The sequence below is a fragment of the Ovis aries genome, chromosome 2 (assembly GCF_016772045.2).
Source record: "Ovis aries strain OAR_USU_Benz2616 breed Rambouillet chromosome 2, ARS-UI_Ramb_v3.0, whole genome shotgun sequence".
NCBI classification, from domain to species: domain Eukaryota; kingdom Metazoa; phylum Chordata; class Mammalia; order Artiodactyla; family Bovidae; genus Ovis; species Ovis aries.
The window spans coordinates 103,272,295-103,287,318 of NC_056055.1; the positions used below are offsets into that span (position 1 = coordinate 103,272,295).

Genomic DNA, 15,024 nt, shown 5'->3' on the forward strand with positions numbered 1-15,024 from the left:
AACAGAGCTAGTGGAGATGATGAAATTCAAGTTGAGCTATATCAAATCCTGGAAGATGATGCTGTGAAAGTGCTGCACTCAATATGCCAGCAAATTTGGAAAACTCAGCAGTGGCCACAGGACTGGAAAAGGTCAGTTTTCATTCCAATTCCAAAGAAAGGCAATGCCAAAGAATGCTCAAACTACCGCACAGTTGCACTCATCTCACACGCTAGAAAAGTACTGCTCAAAATGCTCCAAGCCAGGCTTCAACAATATGTGACCTGTGAACTTCCTGATATTCAAGCTGGCTTTTGAAAAGGCAGAGGAACCAGAGATCAAATTGCCAACATCCGTTGGATCATGGAAAAAGCAAGAGAGTTCCAGAAAAACATCTATTTCTGCTTTATTGACTATGCCAAAGCCTTTGACTGTGTGGATCACAATAAACTGTGGAGAATTCTGAAAGACATGAGAATATCAGACCACCTGACCTGCCTCTTGAGAAATCTGTATGCAGGTCAGGAAGCAGCAGTTAGAACTGGACATGGAACAACAGACTGGTTCAAAATAGGAAAAGGAGTACGTCAAGGCTGTATATTGTCACCCTGCTTATTTAACTTATATGCAGAGTACATCATGAGAAACACTGGGCTGGAAGCAGCACAAGCTGGAATCAAGATTGCTGGGAGAAATATCAATAACCTCAGATATGCAGATGACACCACCCTTATGGCAGAAAGTGAAGAGGAACTCAAAAGCCTCTTGATGAAAGTGAAAGTGGAGAGTGAAAATGTTGGCTTAAAGCTCAACATTCAGAAAACGAAGATCATGGTGTCTGGTCCCATCACTTCATGGCAAATAGATGAGGTAACAGTGGAGACAGTGTCAGACTTTATTTTTTTGGGCTCCAAAATCACTGCAGATGGTGACTGCAGCCATGAAATTAAAAGACGCTTACTCCTTGGAAGGAAAATTATGACCAACCTAGACAGCATATTGAAAAGCAGAGACATCACTTTGCCAACAAAGGTCCGTCTAGTCAAGGCTATGGTTTTTCCAGTAGTCATGTATATATGTGAGAGTTGGACTGTGATGAAAGCTGAGTGCTGAAGAATTGATGCTTTTGAACTGTGGTGTTGGAGAAGACTCTTGAGAGTCCCTTGGACTGCAAGGAGATCCAACCAGTCCATCCTAAAGAAGACCATTCCTGGGTGTTCATTGGAAGGACTGATGCTAAAGCTGAAACTCCAGTACTTTGGCCACCTCATGCAAAGAGCTGACTCACTGGAAAAGACTCTGATGCTGGGAGGGATTGGGGGCAGGAGGAGAAGGGGACGACAGAGGATAAGATGGCTGGATGGCATCAGTGACTTGATAGACGTGAGTCTGAGTGAACTCCAGGAGATGGTGATGGACAGGGAGGCCTGGCATGCTACGATTCATGGGGTAGCAAAGAGTGGGACATGACTGAGCAACTGAACTGAATTGATACATTCAAATACAATTCAAATTTCTCATGAAGTCCTACAGGGCTTGGCATCTTGGACATGTTATGATCATACTTCATACACTGCAATCACAAGGGTGTCCTCTGCTCTGCAGACATGCCCAGCTTGTTTTAGTGTTAGGAACTCTCATCTGCTATGTCTCTGTCATACCTCGTCCACACAGCTTTACATGCCTCATTTCTCCAGGTCTCAGTTCCAACGAGATGTTTCCCTGGAATCTTTCTCTGACCATCCAAGTTAAAGTAGCCACCATCACTCTCTACAGAGCTCTGTTTTCAGTACCTGCGTCACCACCTGGAAGCATTTTGCGCATTTATTTTCATCATGCCATTCTCTCTCATCACATGACCATTGACCCCTGAGAGGAGACTTTGCGGTTCACCACTGAATCTCTAACACCTAGATGAGTGCTTGACACGGCAGGCCCTTAGTAAATATTGAAAAATTAGTATTTGCTGAGTAAATCAGCAACCATCTCTGTTACATACATTAGCTCTGGTTATTAGAAGTGCTGGGAAATCTCTAAATCCCAGAGGTGACCTAAAGGCAGCATGATTTTATAGAGGAACTACGATCCTAAATGTTCAGACACAAATAATCTAACTTTGATAAAGAGTAGGACATAAAGTTTCAGGTAAGCAAGATGAAAAAGCTCTAGAGATCAGCTATACAATACTGCACTTATAGTCAACAATCATGTACTGTACAGTTACACTTTTATTATAAGGGTATAGCTTATGTTCTACAGTAGGAGATGGCAACCCGCTCCAGTATTCTTGCCTGAAAAATCCCATGAACAGAGGAGCCTGGTGGGCCACAGTCCATGGGGCTGCAAAGAGTTGGACATGACTGAGTGACTGAGCACATACCTCATGTTAAGTGTTCTTACACGACAAAAAATAATGTTTGTAGAAACTAAAATCAGAAAGACTTAAAAGGCTGATGCTTTGGTAAAGCTGCAGTATAAAAAATTTATATACAGAAATCTGTTGCATTTTTATACACTAACAATGAAAGATGAGAAAGAGAAATTAAAGACACAATCCCATTTACCACTGCACTGAAAAAGAGTAAAATACCTAGGAATAAACAAGACAAGAGACCTGTATTCCAAGAAGTATAAGATACTGATGGAAGAAACTGAGGATGACACCAACACAGGGACACATACACCATGTTCTTAGATTGGAAGAATCAATACTGTTGAAATGACTATACTACTCAAGGCAATATATAGATTCAATGAAATCCTTACCAAACTACGACTGCCATTTTTCATAGAATTAGATAAAAAAATCTTAAAAGTTGTATGTAGACACAAAAGACCCTGATTGCCAAAGCAATTTTGAGAAAGAAAAGCAAAAGGAATCAGGCTTCCTGAACTTCAGACTGTATTACACAGCTACAGTCATCAAGACAGCATGGTACTGGCACAAAAACAGTATTATAGACAGATGGAGCAGGAGGACAGAAAGGCCAGAAATAAATTCATGTACCTGCGGTCAATTAATCTACAACAAAGGAGGCAAGACTACACAATGGAGAGAAGAGTCTCTTCAATAACTGGAAAACTGGACAGCTACATGTTAAAAAAAAATGAAGACAGAATAATCTTTAATACCAAACTCAAAAATAAACTCAAAATTAAACAACTAAATGTAAGACTGGATACTATAAAAACTCTGAAAACATAGGCAGAACACTCTTTGACATAAACTGCAGCAATATCTTTTTTTGATCCATCTCCCAGAATAATGGAAATAAAAACAAAAACAAACAAATGGGAGCTAATTAAACTCAAAAGCTTTTTCACAGCAAAGGAAATCACAAGAAAAAAAAAAGAAAGACAACCCACAGAATAAGAAAAAAGCTCATGAAGTTTTATACCCCCAAAACAAACAACCCAATTAAAAAAAGAACAGAAGATCTAAACAGACATTTCTCCAAAGATATACAGATGGCCAACAGGTCCATGAAAAGATGTGCAACCTCACTAATTATTAGAGAAACACAAATCAAAACTATAGTGAGATATCACCTCAAACTTGTCAGAATGGCTATTATCAAAAAAGTCTACAGACAATACATGCTAGAGAAGAAGTACAGAAAAGGGAATCCTCCTGCATCGCTGGTGGAAATGTAAACTGGTCCAGCCACTATGGGAAACAGTATTTTTTTCTTAAAAAAAAAAAAAAAAAAAAGAGTTACCACATGATCCAACAATCCCATTCCTGGGGCTTTTATCCAGAGAAAACGTGGCTCGAAAGGATACATGGACCGCAGGGCTAACTGCATCGCTATTCAAAACAGCCAAGACATGAAAGCCACCTAAAGCTCACTGACAGAAGAATTGACAAAGATGTGGTGAATACACACAATGGGATGCTGCCCAGCCATTAAAAAGGAGGAAACAATGCCATCTGCAGCAACATGGATGGGCTTCGCAATTATCATACTGAGTGAAGTCACTGAGACAGAGAAGACAAATGCCGTATGATATTGCTTTACACGTAGAATCTAAACAGATACAAATGAACTTATTTACAAAACGGAAGCAGACTCAGAAATTACAGAATCAATTTATGGTTATGGCCAGGAGGGCTGGGCGAAGTGATAGATTGGGAGTTAGGGATTGACACGTACACACTGTTCTACTTAAAATAGATAACCAAGAAGGACCTACTGTAGAAACCAATAAATAAATAAAAAATGACAAAGAGCTGACGCCACTCTGGAAACATTCTGAATTTAGGGTAAGTTACTGAAAATTCAGGGATTCCCTGGTGGCTCAGACAGTCTGCCTGTAATGCAGGAGACCCAAGTTTGACCTCTGGGTTGGGAAGATCCCCTAGAGAAGGAAATGGCAACCCACACCAGTATTCCTGCCTGCAAATCCTGTGGATGGAGGAGCCTGGTGGGCTATAGTTCATAGGGTCACCAAGAGTCAGACATCACTAAGCGACTTCACTTTCAACTGAAAATCTGAGTTGTTCCAAGAGAATTTAGAATTACCTGTGGGTGCGTGGTAAGCAAGGAGGATCCAGAGACATAAGACACTTTCTCATAATGGGACTGGATGATCCAGTTGGAGCTTCCAAGGGCATAGCCAGAGCTTAGAGGAGTCACCTGGACCGCACCGAAAAGCTCCTAGAAAAGAACAATGCAAGGATGCGTGCTGAACTTTCAGTAGTGCAGTCATGCCAGTTAAGTTTGCAGAGAAAAAAACCCAGAAAATCCTTCTCCACTTAGAAACTACTTCCAAGTGAATCAGAAAGTTTAAGAACAGAAAGATGGTGGAGACCATGGGACAGACACATCTTACAGTCCTTTACTTATCACATTTCTGAGAATTTCAGTCCATCCACATGTCACCAGGTACCCATTAAAAGGCAGAGATGATACATCATGATATAGGCCAAAGAGATAAATACTTAGGTTTTTTTTCTTCTCCTTTTTTTTAACCCTTTTCAGGTTAGGAATTAATATCTTGGTTGTTCTGTAAAAAGTGGCTCTGGGCCACAGTTAACAGGAATGGGAACCCTCATCATGATCAGAGCTCAGAAGTCATATGTGCCAAATTATTTCTTGGTACCTTTGATGCTGTTTTCTACTTCACAAATCCAAAACCTGTAAAGTGGAGTCACTGTTCTAAAGTAAACAGGATGAGATGCCTTTTTCCCCCCTGACTTATTATATGCTAATGAGTGACAGGGAATATAAGGTTTAGGAGAGAGCACCAGTAAGAACCTGGGAAGGATGGAGGAAAATAATAGATGTTCTATCTTTCCACCAAGTACTAGTACAAGACTTATAGTGACTGACTGGCTTAAAAAAGGGAACTATAGAATCCTTCCAAAGAATCAAAAGCATTCATCAATCAGTAAAATCATATTAACACTCACAATTTTCTGAGAATATCCCACCAGCTGGATCTTACTAAGAGCCGAGTTCACCTCCTGCATAGTGTAGCATCTTCTCCAGGTCGAGACTTCCACTGCATCCTTGAGAGGAGAAGGCAGGAGTCTGGAAACAGATCATCAAGTCAGTTCTTATGAACAGAGAATACTGTTCAAATAACTTGCCCATTTTGTCTAAGCTGTCCAACCTATTGGCATATCCTGATGTTCACAGGATGAACATTCCTTTATAATTACTTTTATTTCTGTAAGGTTGGCAGCTCTCTCCTCTCTTTAATTTCTGAATCTAGTAATTGCAGTATTCTCTCCATCGGGTGGGAAACAGTCGGACACGGCTGGGTGACTGAACTAAGCTGAACTCCCTTTATCTTGGTCAATCTAGCTAAAGGTCTGGTAATTTTGTTGCTCCTTTCAAAGAACTAACTTTTGGATTCATTGATTTTTCTCCATTGTTTTTCTACTCTTGATTTTATCCAGCATATAGCTGGATCTTTTTTGTCTTTTTAAACCCATGTGATAATTTTGGTCATCTGAACTATTTAAGCCATTCACACTTGATGTTACTACTGATATATTAATATAATAGTTGGCTTACATTTACCAATTTAATTTTTGTTTTTTAATATATCACATCTTTTTTTGTTCTTCTATTCCTCCACTGATTTTTAAAAATAGTGACTGAATATTTTCTGATGTAGCTTCTGAAATCCCTTCATGATTTTTCACTTTTTCAAAAGTTATTTCCTTAGTGGCTATCCTAAGGGCTTATATCTCTTAATATAGAGCATTTCTGTATAACCTCTCACATTCTCTTGCCTGTTCAAAAAGGATAAATGAAATAAACATTACTCGTGGGCCTGCAAAGTTATAGAAAAGAACTAGGTTAAACACATCTGAGGCTTGGCAGAAAGAGGAAAATAAAACACATTTTTGCAACTTTTCAGACCAGCATCAGGAGCACTCATTAAAACAAACAAAAATGTGTCATTAGAAAGACATTTTATCCAATATTATTTTGCTCAAACACAAATAAGAATAGACCTAAACAGTGACTTCTCTGAGATTCTCTGTGCGATACAGGTGAAGGGATTTCCAGGGAACGGAACCTGTGCAGTAGCTCTGTTCTATCTCCTAAACTGACACTGAACAATAGTAAAGAATTACACACATACACACACAACTGGACCTTAAGACAAAGAGATGAGAGGAGAGCTAATAGCAACAGCATTTTAGAAAATAGAAAGACAAATAACGACTGATTTCGCAGACCCAGGAAAGTTCAAGTCACTTAATTTATACTGCAGAACTCATGAAAAGCTCAGCAATGGGAAACAACAGGTATGTCTTGAAGTGAGCTTAAAGGTGAGTCTAAAAACAAGAAAATTCCTAGAAAAAACTGATTAAGAAATAGAACCTACTAATTCTCCTCACCTAATCCATAAAGCTCAGCAATGGCCCCTTCCCCTCCCAGGCATGTCACCAGAGACTGTTCTCTAGGGAGAATAAAAATGAGAGTCTGGACCAGGGGAAACCAGCATCATCTGGAAGCAACCTCCTTATGCAAAAGTTTACACACTGAGAGGGACGATTTTCTTGTCCTCAAAGCAGAACACTATCAGTTAATCTTATACCCTGCAGGTAGGGGACTAGAAGCACCTTCTCCGAAAAACAAGATCAGCACTGAAAAAAAAAACAAACAAAAAAAAAATCCAAAAAACAAACAAACAAAACCCACACACACACACACACACACACACACACACACAAAAAACCCTCAATGAAAAGATACTGACTGATATTGGGGTTTTACAGTGAAATTACCTAACCAGACTATGTTACTGTAAAGTCTAGAATTCAACAAGACCTGGCACACAGAGTTTCCAAGTAGCTTTTTTTTAACTGTCTAATTATTCTTTTTTTTAATTTTAAAATCTTTAATTCTTACATGTGTTCCCAAACATGAACCCCCCTCACACCTCCCTCCCCACAACATCTCTCTGGGTCATCCCCATGCACCAGCCCCAAGCATGCTGTATCCTGCATCAGACATGGACTGGCGATTCAATTCTTACATGATAGTATACATGTTAGAATGCCATTCTCCCAAATCATCCCACCCTCTCCCTCTCCCTCTGAGTCCAAAAGTCCGTTATACACAGCTGTGTCTTTTTTCCTGTCTTGCATACAGGGTCGTCATTGCTATCTTTCTAAATTCCATATATATGTGTTAGTATACTGTATTGGTGTTTTTCTTTCTGGCTTACTTCACTCTGTATAATCGGCTCCAGTTTCATCCATCTCATCAGAACTGATTCAAATGAATTCTTTTTAATGGCTGAGTAATACTCCATTGTGTATATGTACCACTGCTTTCTTATCCATTCATCTGTTGATGGACATCTAGGTTGTTTCCATGTCCTGGCTATTATAAACAGTGCTGCGATGAACATTGGGGTACATGTGTCTCTTTCAATTCTGGTTTCCTCGGTGTGTATGCCCAGAAGTGGGATTGCTGGGTCATAAGGTAGTTCTATTTGCAATTTTTTAAAGGAATCTCCACACTGTTCTCCATAGTGGCTGTACTAGTTTGCATTCCCACCAACAGTGTAGGAGGGTTCCCTTTTCTCCACACCCTCTCCAGCATTTATTGCTTGCAGATTTTTGGATCGCAGACATTCTGACTGGTGTGAAGTGGTACCTCATTGTGGTTTTGATTTGCATTTCTCTGATAATGAGTGATGTTGAGCATCTTTTCATGTGTTTGTTAGCCATCCGTATGTCTTCTTTGGAGAAATGTCTATTTAGTTCTTTGGCCCATTTTTTGATTGGGTCGTTTATTTTTCTGGAATTGAGCTGCATAAGTTGCTTGTATATTTTTGAGATGAGTTGTTTGTCAGTTGCTTCATTTGCTATTATTTTCTCCCATTCAGAAGGCTGTCTTTTCACCTTGCTTATAGTTTTCCTTTGTTGTGCAGAAGCTTTTAATTTTAATTAGATCCCATTTGTTTATTTTTGCTTTTATTTCCAGAATTCTGGGAGGTGGATCATAGAGGATCCTGCTGTGATTTATGTCTGAGAGTGTTTTGCCTATGTCCTCCTCTAGGAGTTTTATAGTTTCTGATCTTACATTTAGATCTTTAATCCATTTTGAGTTTATTTTTGTGTGCGGTGTTAGAAAGTGATCTAGTTTCATTCTTTTACAAGTGGTTGCCCAGTTTTCCCAGCACCACTTGTTAAAGAGATTGTCTTTACTCCACTGTATATTCTTGCCTCCTTTGTCAAAGATAAGGTGTCCATATGTGTGTGGATTTATCTCTGGGCTTTCTATTTTGTTCCATTGATCTATATGTCTGTCTTTGTGCCAGTACCATACTGTTTTGATGACTGTGGCTTTGTAGTAGAGCCTGAAGTTAGGCAAGTTGATTCCTCCAGTTCCATTCTTTTTTCTCAAGACTGCTTTGGCAATTCGAGGTTTTTTTTGTATTTCCATACAAATCTTGAAATTATTTGTTCTAGTTCTGTGAAAAATATGGCTGGTAGCTTGATAGGGATTGCATTGAATTTGTAAATTGCTTTGGGTAGTATACTCATTTTCACTATATTGATTCTTCCTATCCATGAACATGGTATATTTCTCCATCTATTAGTGTCCTCTTTGATTTCTTTCATCAGTGTTTTATAGTTTTCTATATATAGGTCTTTAGTTCCTTTAGGTAGATATATTCCTAAGTATTTTATTCTTTTCGTTGCAATGGTGAATGGAATTGTTTCCTTAATTTCTTTTTCTACTTTCTCATTATTCGTGTATAGGAATGCAAGGGATTTCTGTGTGTTGATTTTATATCCTGCAACTTAACTATATTCATTGATGAGCTCTAGTAATTTTCTGGTGGAGTCTTTAGGGTTTTCCATGTAGAGGATCATGTTACCTGCAAACAGTGAGAGTTTTACTTCTTCTTTTCCAATTTGGATTCCTTTTATTTCTTTTTCTGCTCTGATTGCTGTGGCCAAAACTTCCAGAACTATGTTGAATAGTAGCAGTGAAAGTGGGCACCCTTGTCTTGTTCCTGACTTTAGGGGAAATGCTTTCAATTTTTCACCATTGAGGATAATGTTTGCTGTGGGTTTGTCATAGATAGCTTTTATTATGTTGAGGTATATTCCTTCTATTCCTGCTTTCTGGAGAGTTTTTATCATAAATGGATGTTGAATTTTGTCAAAGGCCTTCTCTGCATCTATTGAGATAATCATATGGTTTTTATTTTTCAATTTGTTAATGTGGTGAATTACATTGATTGATTTGCAGATATTGAAGAATCCTTGCATCCCTGGGATAAAGCCCACTTGGTCATGGTGTATGATCTTTTTAATGTGTTGTTGGATTCTGATTGCTAGAATTTTGTTGAGCATTTTTGCATCTATGTTCATCAGTGATATTGGCCTGCAGTTTTCTTTTTTTGTGACATCTTTGTCAGGTTTTGGTATTAGGGTGATGGTGGCCTCATAGAATGAGTTTGGAAGTTTACCTTCCTCTGCAATTTTCTGGAAGAGTTTGAGGAGGATAGGTGTTAGCTCTTCTCGAAATTTTTAGTAGAATTCAGCTGTGAAGCCGTCTGGACGTGGGCTTTTGTTTGCTGGAAGATTTCTGATTACAGTTTCAATTTCCGTGCTTGTGATGGGTCTGTTAAGATTTTCTATTTCTTCCTGGTTCAGTTTTGGAAAATTGTACTTTTCTAAGAATTTGTCCATTTCTTCCACGTTGTCCATTTTATTGCCATACAACTGCTGATAGTAGTCTCTTATGATCCTTTGTATTTCTGTGTTGTCTGTTGTGATCTCTCCATTTTCATTTCTAATTTTATTGATTTGATTTTTGTCTCTTTGCTTCTTGATGAGTCTGGCTAATGGTCTGTCAATTTTATTTATCCTTTCAAAGAACCAGCTTTTGGCTTTGTTGAGTTTTGCTATGGTCTCTTCTGTCTCTTTTGCATTTATTTCTGCCCTAATTTTTAAGATTTCTTTCCTTCTACTAAGTCTGGGGTTCTCCAATTCTTCCTTTTCTAGTTGGTTTAGTTGTAGAGTTAGGTTATTTATTTGACTTTTTTCTTATTTCTTGAGGTACGCCTGTATTGCTATGAACTTTCCTCTTAGCACTGCTTTTATAGTGTCCCACAGGTTTTGGGTTGTTGTGTTTTCATTTTCATTTGTTTCTATGCATATTTTGATTTCTTTTTTGATTTCTTCTGTGATTTGTTGGTTATTCAGAAGTGTGTTGTTCAACCTCCATATGTTGGAATTTTTAATAGTTTTTCTCCTGTAATTGAGATCTAATCTTAATGCATTATGGTCAGAAAAGATGCTTGGAATGATTTCGATTTTTTTGAATTTATCAAGTTTAGATTTATGGCCCAGGATGTGATCTATCCTGGAGAAGGTTCCATGAGCACTTGAAAAAAAGGTGAAATTCATTGTTTTGGGGTGAAATGTCCTATAGATATCAATTAGGTCCAACTGATCTAATGTATCATTTAAAGTTTGCGTTTCGTTGTTAATTTTCTGTTTAGTTGATCCGCCCATAGGTGTGAGTGGGGTATTAAAGTCTCCCACTATTATTGTGGTGTTGTTGATTTCCCCTTTCATACTTGTTAGCATTCGTCTTACATATTGCGGTGCTCCTATATTGGGTGCATATATATTTATAATTGTTATATCTTCTTCTTGGATTGATCCTTTGATCATTATGTAGTGGCCTACTTTGTCTCTTTCCACAGCATTTGTTTTAAAGTCTATTTTATCGGATATGAGTATTGCCACTCCTGCTTTCTTTTGGTCTCTATTTGCGTGGTATATCTTTTTCCAGCCCTTCACTTTCAGTCTGTATGTGTCCCTTGTTTTGAGGTGGGTCTCTTGTAAGCAGCATATAGAGGGGTCTTGTTTTTGTATCCATTCGGCCAGTCTTTGCCTTTTGGTTGGGGCGTTCAACCCATTTACGTTTAAGGTAATTATTGATAAGTATGATCCCGTTACCATTTACTTTATTGTTTTGGGTTCGGGTTTATACACCCTTTCGTGTTTCCTGTCTAGAGAATATCCTTTAGAATTTGTTGGAGAGCTGGTTTGGTGGTGCTGAATTTTCTCAGCTTTTCCTTGTCTGTAAAGCTTTTGATTTCTCCTTTGTGTTTGAATGAGATCCTTGCTGGGTACAGTAATCTGGGCTGTAGGTTATTGTCTTTCATCACTTTAAGTATGTCTTGCCATTCCCTCCTGGCCTGAAGAGTTTCTATTGAAAGATCAGCTGTTATCTTTATGGGAATCCCCTTGTGTGTTATTTGTTTTTTTTCCCTTGCTGCTTTTAATATTTGTTCTTTGTGTTTGATCTTTGTTAATTTGATTAATATGTGTCTTGGGGTGTTTCGCCTTGGGTTTATCATATTTGGAACTCTCTGTGTTTCTTGGACTTGGGTGATTATTTCCTTCCCCATTTTAGGGAAGTTTTCAACTATTATCTCCTCAAGGATTTTCTCATGATCTTTCTTTCTGTCTTCTTCTTCTGGAACTCCTATACTTTGAATGTTGGAGCGTTTCATATTGTCCTGGAGGTCTCTGAGATCGTCCTCATTTCTTTTAATTCGTTTTTCTTGTTTCCTCTCTGATTCATTTATTTCTACCAGTCTATCTTCTATTTCACTAATCCTATCTTCTGCCTCCGTTATTCTACTATTTGTTGCCTCCAGAGTGTTTCTGATCTCATTTATTGCGTCATTCATTATATTTTGACTCTTTTTTATTTCTTCTAGGTCCTTGTTAAACCTTTCTTGCATCTTCTCAATCCTTGTCTCTAGGCTATTTGTCTGTGATTCCACTTTGATTTCAAGATTTTGGATCATTTTCACTATCAATATTCGGAATTCCTTCTCAGGTAGATTCCCTACTTCTTCCTCTTTTGTTTGGTTTGGTGGGCAACTCTCCTGTTCCTTTACCTGCTGAGTATTCCTCTGTCTCTTCATCTTGGTTATATTGCTGCGTTTGGGGTGGCCTTTTTATATTCTGGTAATTTGTGGAGTTCTCTTTATTATGGAGCTTCCTCACTGTGGGTGGGGTTCTATCAGTGGCTTGTCAAGGTTTCCTGGTTAGGGAGGCTTGTGTTGGAGTTCTGGTGGGTGGAGCTGGGTTTCTTCTCTCTGGAGTGCAGTGGAGTGACCAGTATTGGGTTATGAGACATCAAAGGTTTTGGAATAATTTTGAGCTGCCTGTATATTGAAGCTCAGGGGAGTGTTCCTGTGTTGCTGGAGAATTTGAGTGGTATGTCTTGTTTTGGAACTTGTTGGCCCTTGGGTGGAGCTTGGTTTCAGTGTAGGTATGAAGGCATTTGATGAGGTCCTATTGCTTAATGTTCCCTGAATTCAAGAGTTCTCTAATGTTTTCAGGCTTTGGATTTAAGCCTCCTGCTTTTGGTTTTCAGTTTTATTTTTACAGTAGCCTCTAGACTTCTCCATCTATATAGCACCGATGATAAAACATCTAGGTTAAAGATGAAAAGTTTCTTCACATTGAGGGACACTCAGAGAGGGTCACTGAGTTACATGGAGAAAAGAAGATGGAGGGGGTAGTTAGAGGTGACTGGAATGAGATGCGGTGAGATCAAAAGAGGAGAGAGCAAGCTAGCCAGTAGTCACTTCCTTATGTGCGCTCTATAGTCAGGACCGCTCAGAGGTATTTACGGAGTTATACGGGGAAGAGGAGAGGGAGGAAGTAGACAGAGGTGACCAGGAGGATAAGAGAGAGGAATGAGAAGGAGAGAGACAAATCCTGCCAGTAACTAGTTCCTTAGGTGTTCTCCACCGTCTGGAACACACAGCGATTCACAGAGTTGGATAGAGGAGAGATGGGGGGGAAAAGAGACAGAGGCCACCTGGTGGAGAAAAAGGAGAGTCCAAAGGAGGAGAGAGTGGTCAAGCCAGTAATCTCGCTCTCAGGTAAACTTGGATAGTGAAGTTTGGGTTTTTACATGTACAAAATTTACAACAAAAACCTAAGAGCAAAGATTAAAAATCTAGAGTAGAGGTTGGATTTTCAAAAATACAATATTAAAGAAAAGAAGCAGAAGGAAAAAGGAAGAAAGAAAAAAAAAACAAACAAGAATTATTTAAAAAAAAAACCAAAACAACAACAACACAAAAAACCACCACCAACCATCCAAAGACTATATATGGTGTTTGCCTTAAAAAAAAAAAAAAAAAAAGTCTTTTTTTTTTTTAAATAGTAATAGTAGGTTATAGAAGTAAAAATTAGAGGAGAAATAGAAGACTTAACAATTTAAAAAACAGAAAAAAAATAAAAAAAAAGAAAAAAACAAACAAACAAACAAAAAGGAATGATTTTAAAAATAGTAAAAATATTTCTGGCCCTTCTCTGATGTTGTGGGCCGTGTGGCATCACTTCCAAGGTGGTTCCCTCTGTTTAACTTCTGTTTGCTGGTTTTTTAGGCTCACTAGTTCAGTCGCGCTGTGGGGAGGGGGAGATGCTGCAAACAAATGGCACTGTCGTGTGCACACAGTGTCTCAGCCCCGCTTGACCTGTCCCTTCTCGAGGTGCACAAACCGCTCCGGCTCTACGATGCTCAGCCAGGAACCGTCTGGGGCCGGCCCTAGGCTGCGTACACTTCCCCGGTCCAAGTCGCTCAGGTTCGGCGCTCAGGCAGCCCTCCAGAGGCACAGATTCGGCTGGGACTGCGCTTTGTGCCCTTCCCAGGTCCCAGTAGCTCAGGAGTTTGGCGAGCGCGATTGCCGCGGCTTGTCACCTTTTCTGTTGCTGCTGCTCAGCTTTCTGGGTGGACCGCTGGCGCCCCCCATGAGGCAGATTGTGACTGTCCAGCACCCCCAGAAGTCTTAGCAAAGAAGCCTGCTTGCAGTTAGGTAAATAAAGTCTCTCCAGGTCTGCAATTGTCCCTTTCCAGTCCTTACGGCTCTGGCTGCCTGTCCCCGGCGGGGGATGGTCTGCAGCCGGCTCTTTCCGTTCCGTCCTTTGTTCTGTGCTCGGTCCTGGCGGTGTCTTATGTTCGAGCTTTTCGTGTGGTAGCTATCCCACAGTCTGGTTTGCTAGCCCAAGTTAGATCGTTCTGGTTGCGCGTGGGGCGTTCCTGCCCGATTCTTACAAAGCACTGCAGCCCGTGCCTCCCGCGCGTCCCTGCCCTGCCCCCACTTCCCAGTGGCGGATGCAGGCGTCTGTGCTGCTTTTCCACTGGGGGAGTTACTGGTGGGCTTGTAATCTCTTGGTTTTAATTATTCCTTTATTTTTCCTTCCTGTTATGTTGCCCTCTGTGTTTCCAAGGCTCACCACAGACTCGGCAGGGAGAGTGTTTCCTGGTGTTTGGAAACCTCTCTTCTTAAAATTCCCTTCCCGGGACAGAGCTCCCTCCCCACCTCCTTTGTCTCCTTTTTCGTCTTTTATATTTTTTCCTACCTGTTTTTGAAGACAATGGTCTGCTTTTCTGGTTGCCTGATGTCCTCTGCCAGCCTACAGAAGTTGTTTTGTGGAGTTTGCTTGGCGTTGAAATGTTCTTTTGAGGAATTTGTGAGGGAGAAAGTGGTCTTCCCGTCCTATTCCTCCGCCATCTT

The 15,024-nt window shown here is 39.7% G+C and overlaps 1 protein-coding gene across 3 annotated transcripts in view; it reads right to left on the reverse strand.

Moving 5' to 3' along the window:
• The window catches only part of INTS9 (integrator complex subunit 9), a 143,824-nt gene that overhangs the window by 50,277 nt on the left and 78,523 nt on the right, over positions 1-15,024 (reverse strand). For all 3 annotated transcript variants that reach the window (XM_004004441.6, XM_060409571.1, XM_060409572.1), the window contains 2 exons: positions 5,393-5,513; positions 4,503-4,637 (listed from right to left, as the gene is read on the reverse strand). In XM_004004441.6, coding sequence (XP_004004490.1) covers positions 4,503-4,637; positions 5,393-5,513 — 256 coding nt within the window. The remainder of the gene's footprint in view (positions 1-4,502; positions 4,638-5,392; positions 5,514-15,024) is intronic.